This window comes from Astyanax mexicanus, unplaced genomic scaffold, assembly GCF_023375975.1.
Source record: "Astyanax mexicanus isolate ESR-SI-001 unplaced genomic scaffold, AstMex3_surface scaffold_41, whole genome shotgun sequence".
NCBI classification, from domain to species: Eukaryota; Metazoa; Chordata; class Actinopteri; order Characiformes; family Acestrorhamphidae; genus Astyanax; species Astyanax mexicanus.
In genome coordinates, this window is record NW_026040051.1 from 17,067 (window position 1) to 38,768 (window position 21,702).

Below are 21,702 nucleotides of genomic sequence, written 5' to 3' on the forward strand. Positions count from 1 at the left end.
TGTTTCTTCTTTTGGGAAGTCCTACTTACAAATTCATGATGATTCACATAAACAAAGAGTATAACTCCAGTGAGCCGGTGAAAAAGAGCACATTTACCTTAAAATCAAATGATGTTCATTGATTGGATGCTGATCGAAAGCGGGAGTAGCTTGTTTTTTCGCTGCCAATCAGTGTGCAGATTTTAGGCATTCAGAGAAAGGACTGATTGGGTCTGTTTAAATAAATTGTTGATGTTCAGTAATGATTCTATTGCACTTCACCTCAGACAGAGGACTCGGCCGATCTCTTCCACAGTCTCCAATTCCACCGAGAGAAGACCCATTCCAAACAAGCTCGAGTCCGAGACGAGACCGAGACCGGACTAGAGTACTACAGCACTACTATAAGTTAAATAATCTAGCTGATGTTAGCTGTAACTTGACTGCAATAGCTAATGAGAGCACAAATCTCTCAAATAACCATTTTTATTGGCTTTTTCTCTGGTCAAATGTTTTAAATAGAATTGATGAGAAATTTATGTTATTGTTATAAATGGCAATAGCATCGAATAGCTGCAAAAATAGCTCCACTTTAAAGTGCTAGAATATTTAATCACTACTGTCTAAAACCCTCATTCTAGAACCTGTTATTGTCTAGAACCTGTTGTTTTTATTGTGACCTGAGATATATTTCTGCTCTTCCTCTTCTGACCTGCAGATGCACAGAGAGCTATCCACGCTCCATCACGGGTTACCGACCGAGTGCTGGAGCTGTTCAGGAGCAAGAGCGAGTTCACCTTCGTGGCCTCCATCCAGCAGAAAGCGTCCACCTCCGGAGTGCTCTTCTCCATCCACGAGGCCGAGCACAGGTAAATATATCTGCTCCCGTGGCTCTCTCACGGCTGTCTTCACAAGCTTGTTGGAAAAAAACACGATGGGCTGTTAATGGACTTGATCAAACCAGGAACCAGGTTTTGAAGCTTGTGTGCATGTGTAGATTCATTAACATTCTGTAATCCTAATCACATCACTGCTATTAATTAACAGCGGTTCACTTGTGGTGAGAACGTGATCTGGCCCTGATCTGACCCAGCTATCAATTATACTTCTTTTTAATTGAGCTTAACTGTCTCTGCTGCTCCATGCTGTTTACGAACTAAGAGCCTGATATGTGCAGTGTTCACTGTTCCCAGCCACGACTGCTTACTACGTGGATATCTGCACGGCGCATCCCATTGAAAACACTGTGTTTAAAAGCCCAGCGGCAAATTTTTAGCGCTCTGTGTTAAAGCAGCTTCACACTGCACAGATATACAGACTGTAACACAGAATCTTCTCACTATATTTACTTTCTTGTGTGCCCGCGTGGTTTATTGGTGCGTTTAGGTTTATTAAACCAAATCCGGACCATAGAAAATAACTACAGGTGTGAAAACGCTCTTTTATACCCAGCAAGTTAATTTCTAATTCAAAAAGCCTTACAACCAAGCTGAGATGTTTAGAATAAAGTAAAAAAAAAGTTTCCTCTATCGAATTTATCATGCATTCTTTATTCCAGAATCACAGTTAATCACATAATATTGTGACGATTACTCTGATTTTTTTTTTGATTGATTGACACCACTAATTTGAATATTTGAAGGCATAATAGCTGAACAGAGAAACTGAACAAAACTTTTACAGAACACAAACTCCGTCAAAAACTAGATGAGCCAAACTTTTTCTGGCATCTCATTTTCATCACATGCATATTGTTGATTTCAGCTGGTGGTTTGGTGATGGGTTTTGTGATGAGTTTCAGTGTTTTCCTTGCTCTCAAACCCATCTGTACTACACCTGTAACAGGCTTTTAATTACCTGCTCATTCAGAAGTGATGAGGGAGGTAAAAGAGTGTCAGGCATCTTCTGAGAATAAATATGCTAAATATATTCTTGTGTGTGTTTTTTTTTTGACAGAATGACAACAGATTAAAGAAAATACACCTTCTTTAAAGAACTATCATGAATTTCTGTTGAATAGTGGTTGGTATAACAGTGGATAACACTTGTGTGGCAGGTTGGAGATCCTCTGCCTTTACCAGTCAGCAAAACTGTAAAACGATACCCTAGGCTGGGTATTGTTTTAGAAATTGTGATACTGATAATGATATGATACTTTAAGTTCGATTCTGATATCCAAGCAAGAAACCTTTCAACACCTTTTTCTAAAAGGAACAAACAAACAATGAGCAAAAAATTACATCATTACTTGGGCTTAAACTACAAATATTTTCCCTAACAGTATTGATGTATGCAGTGCAGTTTTTTAAAGAAATATCAGCATTAGATTGGCAAAATATATAATATAAATGATAATCACTTAATAATGAATTATAATCGTAATTATTATTTTTCAAGTACCAACTAAAACTTACCATATTTTTCACACTATAAGGTGCACGTCATTTTTCCAAAAATTGCCAGTGTGCTGTATAATCCGGTGCGGCTTATTTATGATTTATGTGTTTTAACTTCATTTATTAAGGAGCAGTAAAGCCACTCTGCTGAAGTACAGCGTTATACAGGAGTTTCAGTTTAGTTCTCCAGCAGTATTAGCGTTAGCCGCTAACCGCGCTAAGCTCTAGCTCTTATGCCATTCGCGAGGTGAGTATTTCGGACTGTAGTCTGCGTGTTTACCATGTTAAAACAGGCTATGTGGAATGAACTGCTATTTGCTTATTTAAGTTTAAGCTTACTGTAAATAAACAGAAGTGCTTTACTCTTTCAAATAAACAGTTTTCAGAAGAGAATCTGTGTAGATCGTGTGTCTTATCATCTGGTGCACCATATAGTCAGAAAAATACGGTATACACAGTGTGTATCACAACCTCTTCATGTCATACTTTAATAATAATAATAATAATAATAATAATAATAATACTTTATTTTCATATGCCGCTTTTCTAAAACCCAAAGACGCTTACAATCATTAGTACAAAGAAGAGATATTCAACACACAGATAATACAAATACAACGTTTACAGTGGAGCTCCAACTCAAAGTGCTACAACATGTAAATCAGGAGATTAGAACATTAAGCAGAAGTAAGACCATAAGCAAGAGAGAATAGATTTAGAGTTTTAAGATTAGATTTAAATATGGGAAGTGGAAGACTAAGCTTAACTGCAGTTGAAAGCGAATTCTGTAGTCGGGAGCGAGCCTGGAGAAAGATCGCACAGCAGTAGAGGATCTGAGAGAGCGGGAGGATCTGTAGGGATGGAGAAGGTCAGAGAGATAGGGAGGTGCAGGTTATTTAGGGCTTTATAGGTAAGTAGGAGAATCTTAAAGTGAATCCGGTGTTTAACAGGAAGTCAGTGAAGATCTTGAAGAACAGGTGTGATGTGATTGTGAGTGCGCGAGTGTAGGTAAAGCTTTATGTTTCATCTTTTGCCATTGTTTTTATTCCACTTATTTAGAGCCTACCTACTGTTGTAATGTGTTTGCTAGCATTGAAGAACGTTTGATTATTGTGTAGTTTAGTGAACTACAGTTTCTACATGACATCCCCTTAAACCCCAGGTTAATTATTCAGCTGACGGTACTGACGAACTGGTGGTTTTGCATAGCTTCTGGAGTCCTACAGGGTTCTACAGTATGAATTATGATGTTTAACTGATATTAATAATCATAGTAATAGTGAATGAAGTGTGGCATTACACACAAACAAATGTTATGTTATGACAATGAAAGGTGATGATTTTATAGATTTTATTATTCAGTGTTTTTAGTGCTTACAGCTGATTTTTGGAGTACCACATGGAATTGTTCATGTACCCACAACTTGAGAACCACAGGGTCAACCAGTTTATTAACATATTTTAAAGCTATTTATCTCCATTCACCCAAATTTTAAATAGATCCTTGCTTGGAGGTGCCCTGTAGCGCTTTTACAGTGAGTCATATTGGTAGAATGGGAGGAATAAGAAAAGAGCCTGCTTTATATAAACTGGCTCTGGTTTTACTGTTTTCTGTAAATGGACTGTATGAACAGAACTAACGTTTATTTTATAAAACAAGAAACATTCTCTGGTTTTTTTTATGCACATTTTATGCATCAGCTTGGAAAGTCAGAGCAGGCAGTCCTGCACTGTCAGGATTTCTTAGCTTTTTAGTTTTATTTAGAAACACACGACTACGCTGAGGTTTGACAATGATGTGTTGAGTCTAGCGCCATCACAGCTTTTTTAAAGCTTCTTTTGGTGTCAGTTCATATTCCAGCAGCAGCAGCAGCAGCAGCACAGTTCCAGCTCGTGTGTGTAGTAGGCGCTCGGTGAGGGAACGGCTTTGTTTGGGCCTGGAGGTACTGTCGAGGAGAACGCTCCGACTCCACTGAGAGCGCTTTCCGATGAACTGCCTGTAAAGAACATGAAATACATTGATTTTTCTCCTGCGCCTCTGGGAGGTAGGAGCCTTCAGTCGCGACATGTAGCTGTGCACTGTATTAATAAGCGATCTAATTAATATGCGCTCATGTTGGAGTGTGTATGGGCGTGTTTGAGGTCTGAAAGGCTTGTATTAGCTCTGGATGGAAACACAAAATCCATTACTACACCATGTCATGCTATGTTATTGGACTTGTCTAAAAACGGTATGTATTTTGCTGTTGTGTTTTTTTGGCAGAATTCAAAATTTTGCATAATTTGTTTGCGAACTCTTGCTGCAATATGTAACAAGTATGTAACTCTATCACATAAGACACTGCGTGTTTACACATTTAGTTCCAGTGTGATATAAAATCGATGGTGATATAAGTTGTCATGGTGATTGCATTTGCCAAACTGGACTAAAATAGCCATTGTTTTACCATAAAATGTGCTTTAAACACAAGCTAGTGTTTTAGAATGGGTGAAAAGTTTAGACTGCTGTGGTCGTTTGGTTTATTTCAGAGACTGTAAAAAAAGATGGACGTCGTGTTTCCGTTCCCATACATTTAATGAAAATGAAAATATTCCTCCATGTTGGCGATCCTGAAACCCGAGTCTGCGCAGTAGAGACCAGAGGAGGGAGAAAGACTGTGGAGAGACAGCCTACTCATTTAAATAACCCCGCCCCTGAGGGCTGCCTCGCGGTCACAGACTGCAGTGCGGGGCGGAGCTGACGGTGCCGCCCATAACCAGCCCTTTTACAATAACTACACCTTTTTTAATAGAGCTGAATAACATTTTAAAAAATTAATTCTGTGGCGATATAAAAAAATTAACAATATAAGCAGAGGTTACACTAGCTGCTGCATTTAAATAATGGAGGTAGAATTACAGTATATTAGAAAAAAAGGTGATTGAAAGTTGTTCTGTTTTGCCATTGAAACCTATGGGGATGGGTGGAGTTACACAGCTTTCTGCAGCCGAACAGCAGGGGGCCCCGACCTGTGGTGGCTTCACTTCTGAGAGACGATGCTCTGTCCAGCTATACACAGACTATGGTTTATTTCACTACTGCAGTCTGTGGTGAGAAAGGGGTGCTCTTATTGGATGTGAAACTGACCAGGCCTGGAAGATAGGGTAAAATATCTGTTACTGGCTCTGAGGCAGTCTTAGCTCAGGTTTACAGCAGTGGAGCAAGGACAACAAGGTTGTGGGTTTAAAACTCCGCTTCTACACAAAGCTAATGCAACTAGTGAAAACTTGTTATCTACATCTTTGCTTTGAATTCAGAGCAAAACCTGTATAAAACATGGACAGTTCAGTGTTTCTCTGAAGCAGATATGAGCAGTTTTGAAATTTGGCCAAATGTTTATCTAGATAAAAATGCAGCAATTACCATATTTTCTGCACTATAAGGCGTACATAAAATCCTTACATTTTCCCAAAAATCATCATTGCACCTTATGTATGAATTTTACCAGTCAGGTTGTAAGAAACAGTAAAGCTACTCTGCTGATTTGCAGCATTATAATGAGTTTCAGTAAAGTTTCTACAGCACCGAGGCTGGAGCAGCATTAGCATTAGCTGCACTAGCCTTTTCACCATTTAGAGCTGAGTATTATCAGCCTGTAGCATGCTGCTAAGCCCAGCTAGCACTGCTGGAGCAATATTAGCTTTATCCACTAATCGTGCTAAGCGCTAACTATTTTGTCATTCAGGCTAGCACTGCTCGGGCAACATTAGCCACTAACAGCGCTAAGTGCTAGCTCTTTTAGACATTAATTGATAGTGCACCTTATAATCTGGTAATATGGTTTTAATAAGCGTTTATTAATAACAATAGATGTTATAATTAGCCGATACAGGCATAGTAAATAACATCTATATTACATCAATATTTAATTAACATTCACATAAACAGTTCTGAACAAAGGTTCATATCTTTGCAGTAAAAAACAGCATTATATTTAGCTAATATAAATATAATTGCTTTTTGGTTTGTAGTCTAATTACATTGTTTTTTGCTTTTAGTACATTAGACCAGAAAAAAAAACACAGATTCTTTTTTAAACATTTAAAATCAACTAAATTTAAAGATCCATAAGTGAATTCTGAATGTTAACTGTGATACTGGGAGATTGCATGTTCAGTCCCCAGTGCTGCCATATCCTTCCATATCCAAGTCTCAGACAGTATAATTCACACAAACAAAACTGAACATATTGTGAGACATTTATCAATAAAAACATACTAGCAATAAAAAGTATAACAAAAAACATACATTAGACAACATTCATCAAACACTGCAAAACCACAAGGTTCAGAGAGTACATTTACTGAAATTAACTGTGGTTTCACCATTTTTGGCCATGAGAGGCGCTGTTGTACCTTCTCCAAGATTTTTTTTTTACTATGGCTAGTGTTCTCCTCCTAGCGTGTAAAGCTGTTGTGTTAGCTGCAGTGAGAGAAGAGGTAGTGGAGATTTCCGTGACTCTGGTAGTATCATGTGGTGGACGGAGTGCTCAGCTTCTGTTTCTGCCAGACTCGACTGTTCAGCGTTCTGCTGGTCACCCAATCAGTCTCAGCCCTGAGACAAGCCCGACTCCGTCCAGCAGCTCGTTAGCAGAGCGCTCACGCTGGGCTGTAGCGGCTGACCGTAGCGCTTTATGATGGCTGGAATAACGGCTGGATTCTGTGCAGACAGCACTTTCACCTGAAGCTCCCAGCGGGCCTTTCTCAAAGACCTTACAGTGTGGAGTCTTTTCTCTTTTTGTCTTTTCTCCAGTCTCCTCTGACTGCTCACAGACTACATCCCACCCTCTGATGTGCACAGCCCTTTATCTCACAAGCTCTTCAGACTGTTTGTCATTCTGTACTGAAGAATGATGTACACCTGAGCTCAAGGTGGGCTTTATTTAGAAGAAACTGAAATAACAGCACAGCTATTCTGTGATCTGTATGATCCTTAAAGGAATTCCAGATTTTGCAACGTAATACTGGGTGCAGATGTTAAACAGTTATTTAGATCAGATTTGGTTTTCCTATCCATATCCAGTTAACCTACGCAAGTCTTCTCAGTTACCTACATGTGTATATTATGTTGTGCATATAGAATGTAGATGATGATAAAGTAATGGCAAATCTCAAAAATGGAATATGTTTTTGCTACACAGCGCCCTGCCTGACACCCTGCAGCACGTATCCCTCCACCATTTTAATAATATGCAATTTGCAATCATGTGCAATCACATCAAACCACGCTGAATTACCTTGTTGACATTTGAAACATTTGATTTTACACACAGTGGTATGAAAAAGTTTGGGCACCCCTGATAAATTTTCTTAAGTGAAATAAAGTTTATAGGATTTAAGTGTTCAATAATTCTTTAAACTTAATTAGGCAGGTGTATAAATTTGCAGGTGTATAAACAGAAAAATGACATCAATATAATTCGATTATCCTATGTTTATTCTACAGCTTCCAATGAGAGTCTGGCTTGTGGTTAAAGGTGTTTTGGATGATTCTTCTTTATAAATCATCTCCAGTTCAGACAGGTTTGATGTTTCTGATCATGAACAGCTGCTTTAAATCATCCCACAGATTTTAATAATATTCAGGTCTGGAGACTGAGATGATTATTCCAGAACGTTGTACTTGTTCCTCTGTATGAATGATTTAGTAGATGTTGAGCAGTGTTTAGTGTTTAGGGTCGTTGTCTTGTTGAAGTATCCAGCTCCGACGCTTTAACTTCATCACTGATTCTTAAACATTGTTCTCAGGAATCTGCTGATATTGACTGAAATCCATGAGACCCTCAAATTTAACAAGATTCTCAGTACCTGCACTGAACACACCCCCCCCACAGCATGATGAACCACCACCAGATTTTACTGTGGGGAGCAGTAAAGGGTTTGTGCTGTGTTCTTTTTCTGTCATGCGTACCGCCCTCCAAATAACTCCTTTTTAGTTTCACCAATCCACTATGGATGCAGCATTATTATTGCTAAATCCAATTTAAATATATGCGAAAAACACACAAAGGTATGACTTCCTGGTCTAATTGCAAAAAAAAAAAAAATTTCACACTGACTCTGCCCACATAATCTTAGTATCCAACACTGGCTATCACAGCTACTGGATACAGCAAGAATTGTTAGAATTGTTCACAGCTAGAAAGCGAAATCATGCACTCTTGAGACTTGGAAGCAAATTCATTTGATATGTAAGGGGCAGATTGAATCATTGTGAGGCTCAACTAAAATGTATATGTTAATTTAATATTATGTGTATGTGTAGGTATGTACAGCGGGAAAAATAAATATTTGTTACACTGCAATTTTTGCAAGTTTTTCCACCTAAGAAATGAAGAGGTCTGTTCTTTTTATAACCTACCAACCAAGTAGTAATTGCACCTGTTTGAACTCGTTACCTGTATAAAAGATACCTGTCCACACATTAATTACACTCTAACCTCTCCACAATGGCCAAGACCAAAGAGCTGTCTAAGAACACCAGGGACAAAACTATTTTTCCCAGTCTGTGGCTTCATTCAGTCTGTGGCTTCATTCATCTCAGCTTTTGTGGGGTAATCAGTGCTTTTGTGGGGTGATCAGCCCAGAACTACATATGAAGAATTGATTAATAATCTGAAGAGAACTGTGTCCGTAGTATCAGAGATTACTATTTGTAAATCGCTAAATCATTATGGATTAAAATCCTGCAGGTCACGCAAGATCCCTCTGCTTACGCAATGACCATCTAAATGATGCAGAGGAGGTGTCGGAGAAGGTCTTGTGGTCAGATGAGACCAAAATAAAGCTTTTTGGTATCAATTCCACTGAATATAACCTTAAAGAGCACAGTCCCAACCGTGAAGCATGGGGGTGGAAACATCATACTTTATACTTATTTTCCCCACTGTGTGTATATGCAGGTGTATTTAGCAACTGTTATACTAAATGGGGAATAAATGCAAAAAATAAAAAATAAAAACTTAATCCCAAAAAAGAAAATGGCTGCTTATTCATCACTAAAACTATGGTTAACATGATTAGATGTCTGCAGCGTTTGCTGGTTTGTGTGGTTAGCATTGTGTGTTGGCTCTGCTGGATTGCTATCTGAATAGCTACTCACTGTATTGGCGGAAAGATGCACTTTCAAGAAGGGTATCCGGTTAGTGATATTAGTAATGATAAAGTCTTTTATTCTCTTTTCTCAGTATAGAAATGCCAGACATGACATGAACTGACCTGGCTGTTAATGTGTGCTCCAGCTCTGCAATTCCATCTCATGGTTGACCAAGGAGCCCCTACAGTGAGTCTCACTTAGAGCTGCTGTAATCAGGAGCTCCTGAATATAGTCTGATTGGCTCTCAGAATTGTCTAAACTGGAGAACTAAGATCAAATGTAACACTCTGTCGAACTACTCACATCACACATCACCACCGAGCCTGAAACTGCAGTTTTGAGGAAATAAACGGATCCTCTTCTGCGTCTGGGTGGTGAGTCTTCAGCGTCGTGGTCATGCTCCACTTCGTTGGGATGTACAGGAGACGGCGTTCACGCTCCTGTTTGCTTTTACTTTTATCCACTAGATGCAAATGGGCGACAGCAGCTCGATCGCTCTTTTATTTGATTGAAATGAGCTGTCAGATCCAGACAAACGGCGGAATGATGGTTTGATTGCACGTCCAAATGTTGACAAGCTGGTGGCTCTCCAGCTCTTGTCTGAAAGCAGAGCTTGGACAGCGTTTATTGTCTGTAGAAAGGAAGCTGCAGCTGGAGCGGGAAACCCTCTCCCCATTTGCACCGCTGTTGATTTTCACTGTGCTAATTGTTTAAGATTAGGACAAAGCCCCTCTCATGAGGGTGTTTGTGTTGCTATGGAAACTGCTGAAGATGAGCAGAGGTCATTTAATGGTGACATTAAAGTTGAGGGTTTGTTTTTACGGCGGAGGATCGGCCGTGCTGACAGGCCTGACAGCTGCATGGCAGTTACATACAGAGCGCTGAGATAAGGGTAATAGGAAAGTTTAAACAGCCTGAGAGAGGAAAACAATGTATATGGTGGGGGTTCGGAGGGGGGGGGGGGGTTGTCTGGGTGATGTGATGGTTATGAATGCAGGGTATAGCGGCATGTGAAAAGGATGTTCTGTTGCATGTATTATATACACATTGGAAAACTCTTTTACATATGATTACATTTCAAACACAGAATAAATCGACCAGATAATGCAAGAATACCATTTTTACTTTGGATGTCATTAGAACAAAGGCAGTGCTTGTCTTCTACAGCAGAGGAGGGAACATGTCACTAAAGGTGTAGGGAGAGTCAAGAAACGGCAGGTTTAAGTTCATTTTTCCTGCTGTACTCACATAAAGGCTAAGGTAGATTTATGACTGCAATAGCACTGTAAAAGTTCATTCATGTGTAAAATCATCTGAGGTAAATGTATTGTGCTATGTTGGTTTGTCTGCTGGGGTATTCAAAATATTTAAAAAGAGACAAGCGAGACAAAATGTATTTAGTCTTGTTTAGTGGTGAAATAAAAGAAAACCTGCGGAAATAAATTGTCAAACATTTGAATATTTTTGGTTTCAGATAAAAAAAGTTCATTTTGTTTTAAATCTAGCTGCTGTTAAAGATGCTGCAAACCATAGTCCAGACCAAAGGAGCAACATGTGGCCCAACTAAAAAAAAAAGAGGGTCTGGTCTGGATCAACAAAACCATGATTTTTGTTTATTTCAGTGTGAAAACACTTTTTTATCATTAACTGATAAACAATAGAAGAAGAAAAGGACGAAATCTTCCCTGGGTACAAGAGAGAACCATTGGAATCTACTGTAAATGTAGATTAACTCTTGTTTATAAACAGAAATGAAAGAAATCCGAGAGGAATCTGTTACACTTATCTTTTATGGGACCCAGCAGCACTGAGATAAGACGTATTCTAGTAGGGAAACAAAAAGAAAACACATATATTTGCCTCTTATATAAGTGCATTTGTCAAAAGGTTTGTTGTCTGAAACGTTGCTATTGTTTGTGTTTTTCCAGAAAGTTACAGTACAAGTCAGAAGTTTGGATTCATTTAATTATATTTTCTACGTTTTAGATTAATAATAAAGACATGAAAACAATTAAGGGACACATAGCATATGGAATTGCGTAGTAAACGGTAAAAAAAGTGTTTTTCCTCCACATTAATCCCTGATATACAGCTGAGCTGAGATGATGATTTGAGGTGATTTAATTGGGATGAGCTGGAGCTTCACAGCGTGAACTATTGTTCAGCACCTCCAGGAACTCCTTCCTTCAAGAGGCTGAGAAAACTCTTCCAGGTGACTCTCCCTCATGAAAATACTGAGATTAAAATACCAACAGTGTGCAGATCTGCACTCAAAGAGAAATGTGCTGCTTAGAAGATTCTAAAGTATAAAACATGTTCTGGTTTGTTTAACACTTTTTGTTTGCTAAATAATTAATTGCATGTGTTACTGTATAGTTTTAATATGGTATTAATATTACTCAATATGACTCAATATTAAATATATAATTAGAAAGAATCTTATATATATTATATAACTTATATATACATATATGATTAAGTTAGAATCTAACATTTTTATTTTAAATCAATCAATATATGATTAACCCAATCACCAAAAAGTTAAAACAAAGAAAAAGATGAGTTATAATAAATACCCTTTTTTGTTATTTTTTTTTTTATGGAAAAAGACTATTCTTTTATATTACAGCCATGTATACTTTAACCTATGAATAAACTAATAAAAAAAATCTGTTAGTTAATTTTAATTATTTTTTTTTATTTTAATTTAATGTATTATCTTCTATGATCACAAGTATAAAACCTGTTAATTTATGTTAGAATAACTCAGAGTGCATTAATATTGTAATATTAAGTAACAATTGAAGCTTAAGAAACTTTCAATGTTTTTATTTTAGTTTTATTCCTTAATTGAGCAAACAAAGGCAGTATAACTGTGCAGCAACACAACTGTAAACACTGCAACACTAAACAATACAGAAACCAGCAACTTGCTCTTACAGCCTACAACACTGTATACAAGCATTTAACCATTATATAAAACTTCCCTCAGTAGCTCAGAGAGGATACCCTGAGTACATCAACTTCACAGTGATGGTGAGGGAGGTCACGCCCCTTTACATCTAACAGTGATGACGACAACCAATGGGAAGAGAGGGAAGAGAGACTGACTGACAAAAAAAATAAAAAATCATGTAACACACTGGAAGGCTGAACTGTAGCTGAAAATGTAATGATTTTTATTCATGTGAAAGTTTTGATTTAAATATGCGCAACCCCTTATTTCACTATAATAATTAATGTGTATAAATGACTATAAAAGCCTGAAGTACATTTGCAGCTATTCACCTGCATGTTTATATCTGTAATAAGGAATGACCCTATCAGACTGAGCTATTAAATAACATCTTCTTTTGATTGGCCATTTAGTTGATACAGCTGCAGTTTTAGAAGCATTCATAATAAATAGATGAGAGAGGCTGAGTGTGGAGGACCTCTGCTTTAAAAGGAGATGGATCTCTCTGTGGAGAAGTTTAGATTACACTCAGTGTAATAGACACACATTCAAGGGTGCATCTCATTCACAGCGGTGATGCGGGAGAATCCTGTGTGTGTGGTAACACACGTGTGGTTTGTGTGGTATCGGTGCTTCATGTGAGGGTCTGGGATCAGTGTTGGATGGCTAAGCTAAGCAGTTGGTTTCTGTAGCCTCTTATTCCAGGGTCAGATCATTATGTCCAGATGACTCAGGTCAAACGTTCCCCTGAACGCCTCACGCTCGCACCGCAGGAGCGCCCAGTCAGCGCTGAGATTACAGAGGAGTGATATGGTGAAACAGGTGTTGATCTATTTCTGGATGATCCCGGCAGAATCAGAGAGAACTGATGCAGAATTCAGACCAGAGAGCCTCATCTCTGAAATAGGACTGATACACCTGTCCTACCCATAGACTGTATATAGCTGGACAGAGCATCGTCTCTCAAAAGTGAAGCCACCACAGGTCGGGCGCCCCCTGCTGTTCGGTTTCAGAAAGCTGTATAACCCCACCCATCCCCATAGGTTTCAATGGCAAAACAGAACAACTTTCAATCAGGTTTTTTTCTAATATACTGTAATTTTACCTCCATTATTTAAATGCAGCAGCTAGTGTAACCTCTGCTTATATTGTAAAATTTTTATATCCCCACAGAATTCGTTTTTTAAAACGTTATTCAGCTCTATTTAAAAAGGTGTGGTTATTGTAAAAGGGCGGGATTACACATAGCCGGGGTGGGACCAGTGACTGTATGGGCGGGACCATAGACTGTGTGAGCTCTGTGGAGGCAGCCCTCAGGGGCGGGGTTATTTAAATGAGTAGGCGGTCTCTCCACAGTCTTTCTCCCTCCTCTGGTCTCTACTGCGCTCTACAGACTCGGGTTTCAGGATCAACAACATGGAGGAAGATTTTGGATTCATTTTCATTAAATGAATGGGAACGGCGACACAGCGTCCATCTTTTTTACAGTCTCTGGTCCTACCACACACACACACACACACACACTCAGACTTCTCAAGTCTACCGAAAATTGTGGGAGTCTTCCGCATATCAATAACAGCTCCCTAATTCCCTGCAGGTCAGATAAAATCTCCCGGAATTTAAAACCCAAGAGTGAACACAGATTCTGATTGGCCTGTTTTCTGGCTCCCATCAAAACTCATCGCATCTCTGATTTCTATATAGTATATCCATGTCTGATAAAAGTAAAAAAATAGTAAAAGTCTTGCCCACTGTACAGTTCTAATAATTATTTTAGCATTGCCCACGGGGGACTAAATGATTGCAAAAGGCATGTTGAGGTATATATACCCTTTGGAATTTCTGCATAAACTTGGATTTCTGCTCAAATTGGTCATTAAATGTTTTTTTGATCTTCATCTAAGTCACAACAATAGGCAAACACAGTCTGCTTAAACTAAAACCACACAATAAAAAATATTTGTTTGCATGGTTTTATTAAACACACAATATTCACAGTGCAGGGGTAAAAAGTATGTGTACCTTGTGATTTAATAACTGGTTGACCCTCCTTTGGCAGCAAAAACCTCAACTAAACGTTCCTGCAAAATGTCTTGGTATGCTTGGGAATTAAATTTTTCCGTTGATGACGGCAATCCGTCCAGACCCTGAGACAGCACAAGGCACAGCACACCATCATCAAAACCTCATCTCAACTGTGAAATCTGTGAAACATGGTGGAGGGGGCATCATGGTTTTCCCCAAACCATGATGCCTCCTCCACCATGTTTCACAGCTGGGATGAGGTTTTGATGATGGTGTGCTGTGCCTTTTTTCTTCACACATAGCGTTGTGTGTTTCTTCCAAACAGCTCAAATTTAGGTTTCATCTTTCCACAGTACATCTAGCCAGTACAGCTGTGGAACATCCAGGTGATCTTTTGCAAACTTCAAACGTGCAGCAGTGTTTTTTTTTGGACTGCAGTGGCTTCCTCCAGTAAACTCAATTTTTGTTTAATGTTTTCCTTATTGTAGATTTTTCAACTAAAATGTTAGCATGTGCCAGAGATTTCTGTAAGTCTTTAGCTGAGACTCTAGGATTCTTCCTCACCTCATTGATCATTCTGTGCTGTGCTCTTGCAGTCATCTTTACAGGACGATCACGCCTAGAGAGTAGCAGCAACAGTGCTGAATTTTCTCTATTTGTAGAACATGTGTCTAACCATGGACAAATGAGCATCAAGGCTTTTAGAGATACTTTTGTAACCATTTCCAGCTTAAAGTCAAGTTAACAAGTCTTGATCGTAGGTCTTTTGAGAGCTGTTTTGTGTGAGGCGTGATTCACATCAAGCAATGCTTCTTAAGAACAGCAAACTCAAAACTGGTGTGTTTTTACAGGGCAGGGCAGCTTTAACCAACACATCCAATCTCATCACATCCTGCCTCCAATTAGCTCTTAGAAAAGTCATCAGCATAGGGGTTCACATACTTTTCCCCCTCATGTTGTGTTTAATAAAACAAGGCAAACATATCATTTTTTGTGTGGTATTAGTTTTAGCAGACTGTGTTTATCTATTGTTGTGACTTAGATGAAGATCAGAACACATTTAATGACCAATTTATGCAGAAATACAAGTAATACCAACAGGTTCAAATACTTTTTACTGCAAATGTATGCATATAGACAAAAGATAAAGTTCTATTATCCTTTGGTGTGTGCGAGTAATTTCTTTTTTTTTGGGTCTGGGGATACCTCCCTGAAATTATTTTTTTTAAACACACACACACACACACACACACACACACACACAAGACATAAGACATGTGACTAGTATTGTGTTCCATGATTTTTGACCTGTCCTATGCCCTATGGGCGGGGTCTCCAACATTGAATATTGATGTGATTTCTGTGAGAGTCACTAGGTCAATCACATCGCCGGTCACCATCATCAACTTGTCATCACCATAATACTAGAGTTTAAATACAACAAGTATTACACCAGGCTGTTTTTGAACTGGAAATAAGTACGCACCCACCCACTGTTTATTACAAGATTAAACACTTTGGGATTTTGATATTTTTAATGCATTTTTCTTTTCAATTTCTTTAATACTATAAATAAACAGTAAATTTTATATTTGAGTTGGTTTACTGGTATGAAATATTCGATTATTTATGAGTGTGAACAAACTTTCCATTACTTTTGATGTGGATGCTGAGTGAGCTGTCAAAACCGACGAGCAACATTTTATCTTTCTGACTTTTTTCCAGGATGGGGATCTGCAGAGAGGAAAATAAAAGGGCTGCCGGTTTGAGGGGCTTGTTTGGTGTTCTGTGGGGTAGCTTGTGTTACAGTTGGCATTAATATTGATGAAGGATGTTTGGAAGGGGTGTGGAGTGAACGCTGTGGTGATGCTGAGAAAATAAAGTGGCATTCGTTTCTGCTGAGGAAAAAGCCCTGGATGAATGAAGAATTCTCACTGTGTTTATCCGAGTTGTAGTTTACACTTCACTTACCTGTGGGATGTGTGGGCGGAGTCTGAATGTGGTCACTTTTGTATATTTGCACAGACAGTTCTAACCAGATGCTTCTGGTCATGATCATTATCAGTAGGTGGTCACAATCATTATAACTCACTGTTCTGTCCACTGTGGGTGGTAATATTATACTGTGGTGTATTCCCAGTAAACTAATCAGGCTAAACTAATCAAGTTCGCTTACAGTCTAAACTTAAAGATTGTTCTGAAAATTTTCTGGAAGGTTATTCCACAGTTGGCACGTTTTATAAGAGAAAGCTCTGCCCCTTCCTGAACTCCTCTAAATTTTGGGAACTATTAAGATACCAGTACCTTGTGATCTGAGTAACTGTGATATAGTTCATAAAAATGTATTTCACTGATGCTCAGGAGTGAGCCCATGCAGGGTTATTTAGGTTAGTAAAAGACTTTTATAATCAGTTTTCAATTTGACTGGAAACCAATGCAATGCTGATTGGAATGGAATATTTTGTGATCAAATCTAGTTTTATTAATGATTAATGATAATTGTGGCTGTAGTGGGAGCTTACTTACACATGGCTATTGACAGATAGCTAAACACCTGAATGAAGACAGGCACTAAAGTAGAGTTCAGAGTTCTCCAGCACATCCCTACCACTCTCAATGAGGTTAAGGTCTGGACTCTGTGGTGAACTCTCTCAATCCATGTGTGAAAATGATGATCTCATGCTCCCTGAATCCTGAACTCTTTCACAATTCCAGCTCCATGAATCCTGACATTGTCATCTTGGAATATGCCCGTGGGCCCGTGTCATTAGGTAAGAAAAAATGCATTGATGGAATAATCTGGTTTATATTCAGTATATTCAGGTAGAGTCAGCTGACCTCATTCTTTCAGCACATACTGTTGCTGAACCTAAACCTGCAGACCAACTGCAGTTTTCACGGTAGCACTAGTCATGATGGGTGCGTCACTTTACCTGTCTTTACTGTTAATCACTGTTTAAGTTTTTCTGACTACATTCTTTCCTGGAAGATGATGTTCCCCCACTGTCCTTTTTCAATAATGTGCTGGACAGTTCTTAACCTGATTTTAGTAGTTTCAGCTACAATCCTTAGATGTTTTCTCTGATTGATGCTTGCCAATAATTTGACCCTTCTGAAATGGGTCCTGAGAAATCATTAAACCTGCTGGCAGTAATAAATAAATATGATATATGGTGCAGCTTTAGTTTGTTCACAGTGCTGGGTTTTGTATCTGCAGCAGTTCTGTTTCAGCTGGTAAAAGCAGTGGAGCTGTAAAGACTGTAAGCCTGCTATAACGGTGGATATACCACACGGAGGATAAATCAGCCCGTTCCCTGCTTATTAATGTTCAGTGAGTTTAACCAGAAGGTGTGTGTGTGTGTGTGTGTGTGTGTGTGTGTGTTTGAGGATTAGACAAGTCATAAAGAACAAAACCCTGCAGGAAGGCTGTGTGGAGGCTGATGGAGGTGGTTAGGATGTTCTCAGAAACTGGACGGTCTCTGGGTCAGACCGCATGTGGAACAGTGGGAGTGTATGGCTGCAGTATTAGGGCACCTCAGTAACTGCTGCTGTGCTTCAGAGCAATAAACGCAGACTTTTAGAGCATCAGTAAAATTTTAAAGCAATAGTTTGGTAAAGCTGTTCTCCAGTCTGAATAATTTATTTAACGTGAAATATCAACACCTGCATGTATAAATCATCCCACACTCTCCTCACACTGTGTGGAGCTGTCCAGTGCTCACTGTTATCTACTATCTATATAACATGCATTCATTCAGTATTGAGAACTGTAGTCTAAAAGTTCAGTTAATATGTAATTGTTTTACAACTTTACTACTGTACACAAGCCTTATGTTCACCATGACCAGAAGCTCCGCCCACTTCTCTACTACAATACTGAGTTACTATATTCACTAATATCACTTACAACTTTACTGCTTAAACTTCACCCTGTTCTTGTATTTGACAGCAATTCCGTTTTATTTTAGTGAATTTAGTGACAGGTATAGTGCTGCTGTGCTCTGTTATGCTCATGCATCTCCATCTCCAGCAGCAAGTGGCACTTTTACTTCATAGGATAAAACAAGTAATGTTCACTTTCTCTGAATGTGACCTGCTTGGTTTACTGGGAGTTGTACTGTAGTCACTGACATTCAAATGTTTCACCAAGATTAATGAACTAATTCTGTCTGAAGATCTAAACAGCAGCCTGAAGTTCTCCATTTACTTGTGCTCTCCATGCAATCCAGACCAAATTTACACGGATGAATGGAGCACTTTTGGTGTACAAGTTACCATGACAACAAGAAGCACACGTCCTGTCAGACTAAACACAGTTCTCAGACGCTGCACCCAGAACTCGTGTCCTTAAGTCCCAAATTATGACTCAAAAAACATCCTCCATATAGTGCTCATTAAAGCAGGCGAGAGTCTTCACCTCCCGCAAAGTTCTGCAACACTGGAGCAATGCCAGTCACACCTCCAACAACAGCAGCGCTCTGGATAAGAGCTCTCAGACTGGTGGAAGAGTTAGAGCTTTGGAAGGCCAGAGCTTTGTTCCTGCTGTGCAGCGGTCAGTTCCTACCAAAAGAGCTGCAAGGGAGGACAGCCAGTGAACAGGTGACAGGGTCATGAGTCGGGGTGATTACAGGTCACTCGTACTGATGGCCAAACACAAGACAGACAAGTGTGGATACCAAACACACAATTTATTAAATAGAGGAACATGCTTATAAGAATAGTCAGGGACAGGCAGGATCAGTAACCAAAGGGTAGTATAAACAAACAACATAAAACAGTGAGCAGGCAAGTAGGTCATACACAGGAAATCCACAATAAGGCAAAAGGGCAAGCTAAAGAATACAAACAAATCAAACAATACAAAATGAGTCTTCAGCAACTCGGCTCACAAAAACAACAAAGGACTTGGCAAAAGAGCGGGTTTGAAATACAGGGGGGTCTGTAACAAACGATGAAGAACAAAAGAAATGGGAAATTAGGGAGAAAAAGCAAGGAAACACAGGTGTGAGCAATCTCAAAGCATGGGGGGCCGGAACACTGAAGCGCCACGTGATCCGCCATGTCCGGAAAGGTTGAGTGCAGGTGCATCTCGGGAAATGGAATCTTTGGGTCATTATCTTGTTGCAAGACCCATGACCTGTGACTGAGACCAAGCTTTCTGACATATTTCTCTCTCAAATCCCTTAATAGTCTTGAGATTCAGATCCAGATGCAGACACAGAACATAACCGAGCCTCCTCCATGTTTCACATTTTGTTTCATCTGTCCATAGGACATTCCCCCAGAAGCTCTGTGGCTTGTTAACATGTAGATAGGCAAACTCCAATATATATATATATATATATATATATATATATATATATATATTTTGTTTTCAACAATGACGTTTTCAACCTGAGTCGTCTCCCATTAAATTCATTTTGGCTCAAACAATGACGGATGGTGCGAAATGACACTGATGTTACTTGAGCTTAAAGTTCACCTTTAATCTCTTTAGAAGTTTTTCTGGGCTTTTTTTGTTACCATTCATATTATCCATCTGTTTGATTTGTCATCAGTTTTCCTCCTGTGGCCACATGCGGTTGGCTATATTCCTATGGATTCTTTCCATTTCTGAATGATATGTGCAGCTGTAGTAACAGGTACATCAAGCTGCTTGAAGATGGTCTTATAACCTTTACCTTTAACATCTCCTGAGACAACTCTTTCCTTCACTTCCTCTGGTCCGTGTTGAGTGTGGTACACACCATGTCACCAAACAGCATGTTATTTAGTGATGTTATTTAGTGGACACACCTTGATTTAACATGTCCTTTTGGTAATATTATTTTCAGGGGTACCATCACCTGTATAATGAGTTTACTTTATAAAATAGTTCTACGTCCAACCTGCATTCTGTGTTAGTTAAACACAGTCCAGTTCAATCAGTTCAATCTTTTAGTTTGCAATTATGGAATAATTCCATTAAGACTAGAGTTTACTAGTATGTGGGGTTTAAGCTCCTAGTAATTCTTAATACATTATCCTTGTATCTCCACTGCAAAAAAAGGAGCAAACAGGCACTGAACACATTTGGGTTAAGGGAAGGATTTAGTGAAGTGTTATGTAACCTTCAACAGATAAGCTGAGTGAAGTGTTCTCTCATTGGGGAAAATCATGCAGACCTGGGCAGTGTTGGGAACCCTGGACTGGGAATGGGGGGTAAAAGGGTATTTTCAGATATAACCACCACCATCAGTCACTCTTCTCCTCTTTCTTTCCCTCCTGCAGTTATTTTGAGCTGGAGAGCAGCGGCCTTCGGGAGGAAATCCGCTACCATTACCGCCACAACGGAAAACCGCGCTCAGAGACCTTCCCGTACAGACTGGCCGACGGTCAGTGGCACAAAATCGCCCTGACCATCAGCGCCTCTCACCTGCTGCTCCATGTGGACTGTAACAGGTACATCATTTACAATCTACTCATACTAATCAATCAATCAACCTTTATTTTAACTCGGATTTACATTGAGGGCGGGCAGCCCTCATTTTCAATGTAGCCGAGCATTTACAGAAACAGGGATTGACATAACAGAGAAAATTAAAGGTAAACTAATGACTTCAGTCCAGTATAAATGTGCAATGTGTGGGTTTTTAGTCGGTAAGGATTTAATGCATTTGCAGTGTATATGGTTTAAAGTCTTTGGTGCTGCATGATATATCAGTTGAGCATCGTCATCGCGATGTGCACATGTTCAGTAATCACATCGCAGTAGAGATATGCCACTCCATGCTACACCTTTTTTACTGCCTGACATAAAAAGAAAAGGAACACTGTTGTATCAAAGATGTAGCAGACATGGGGTTTATCTGCCTAGTATAATTTATTTTACTCTAGTCAGATTTTATTTTAATCAATTACACAGAGTTTGTTGCTATTGGATGTGACAGTGTCTGCATGCACAGTGAACCAGCCAATCACTGTTGATCTTCAACAGCTAAAGGAGCCCCTGCTCCTCTTCCACAGACAGTGACGACAGGAAAAAAGGGCAGAAAGTGAGAATTAGGAGTAAAAAAAAAACAGTGTCAGATATTTGTCATTTAAATTATCACTACAAATGTATGTATGATAGTTTCAAACCAGATCCGGATCCTACTGCAAGCAGCAACAAAAAAAATGTGGCTTTCTGGATCCCCTCATAAACATGTTATATATAAATTTGTTGCCAGTTT

At 39.1% G+C, this 21,702-nt stretch overlaps 1 protein-coding gene across 1 annotated transcript in view; it reads left to right on the forward strand.

Moving 5' to 3' along the window:
- Positions 1-266: 266 nt before the first annotated feature.
- The window catches only part of LOC103038855 (protein kinase C-binding protein NELL1), a gene marked incomplete at its 5' end in the record, with an annotated part of 349,348 nt that continues 327,912 nt past the window's right edge, over positions 267-21,702 (forward strand). The window contains 3 exons of the mRNA XM_049473634.1: positions 267-387; positions 698-848; positions 20,762-20,932. Coding sequence (XP_049329591.1) covers positions 267-387; positions 698-848; positions 20,762-20,932 — 443 coding nt within the window. The remainder of the gene's footprint in view (positions 388-697; positions 849-20,761; positions 20,933-21,702) is intronic.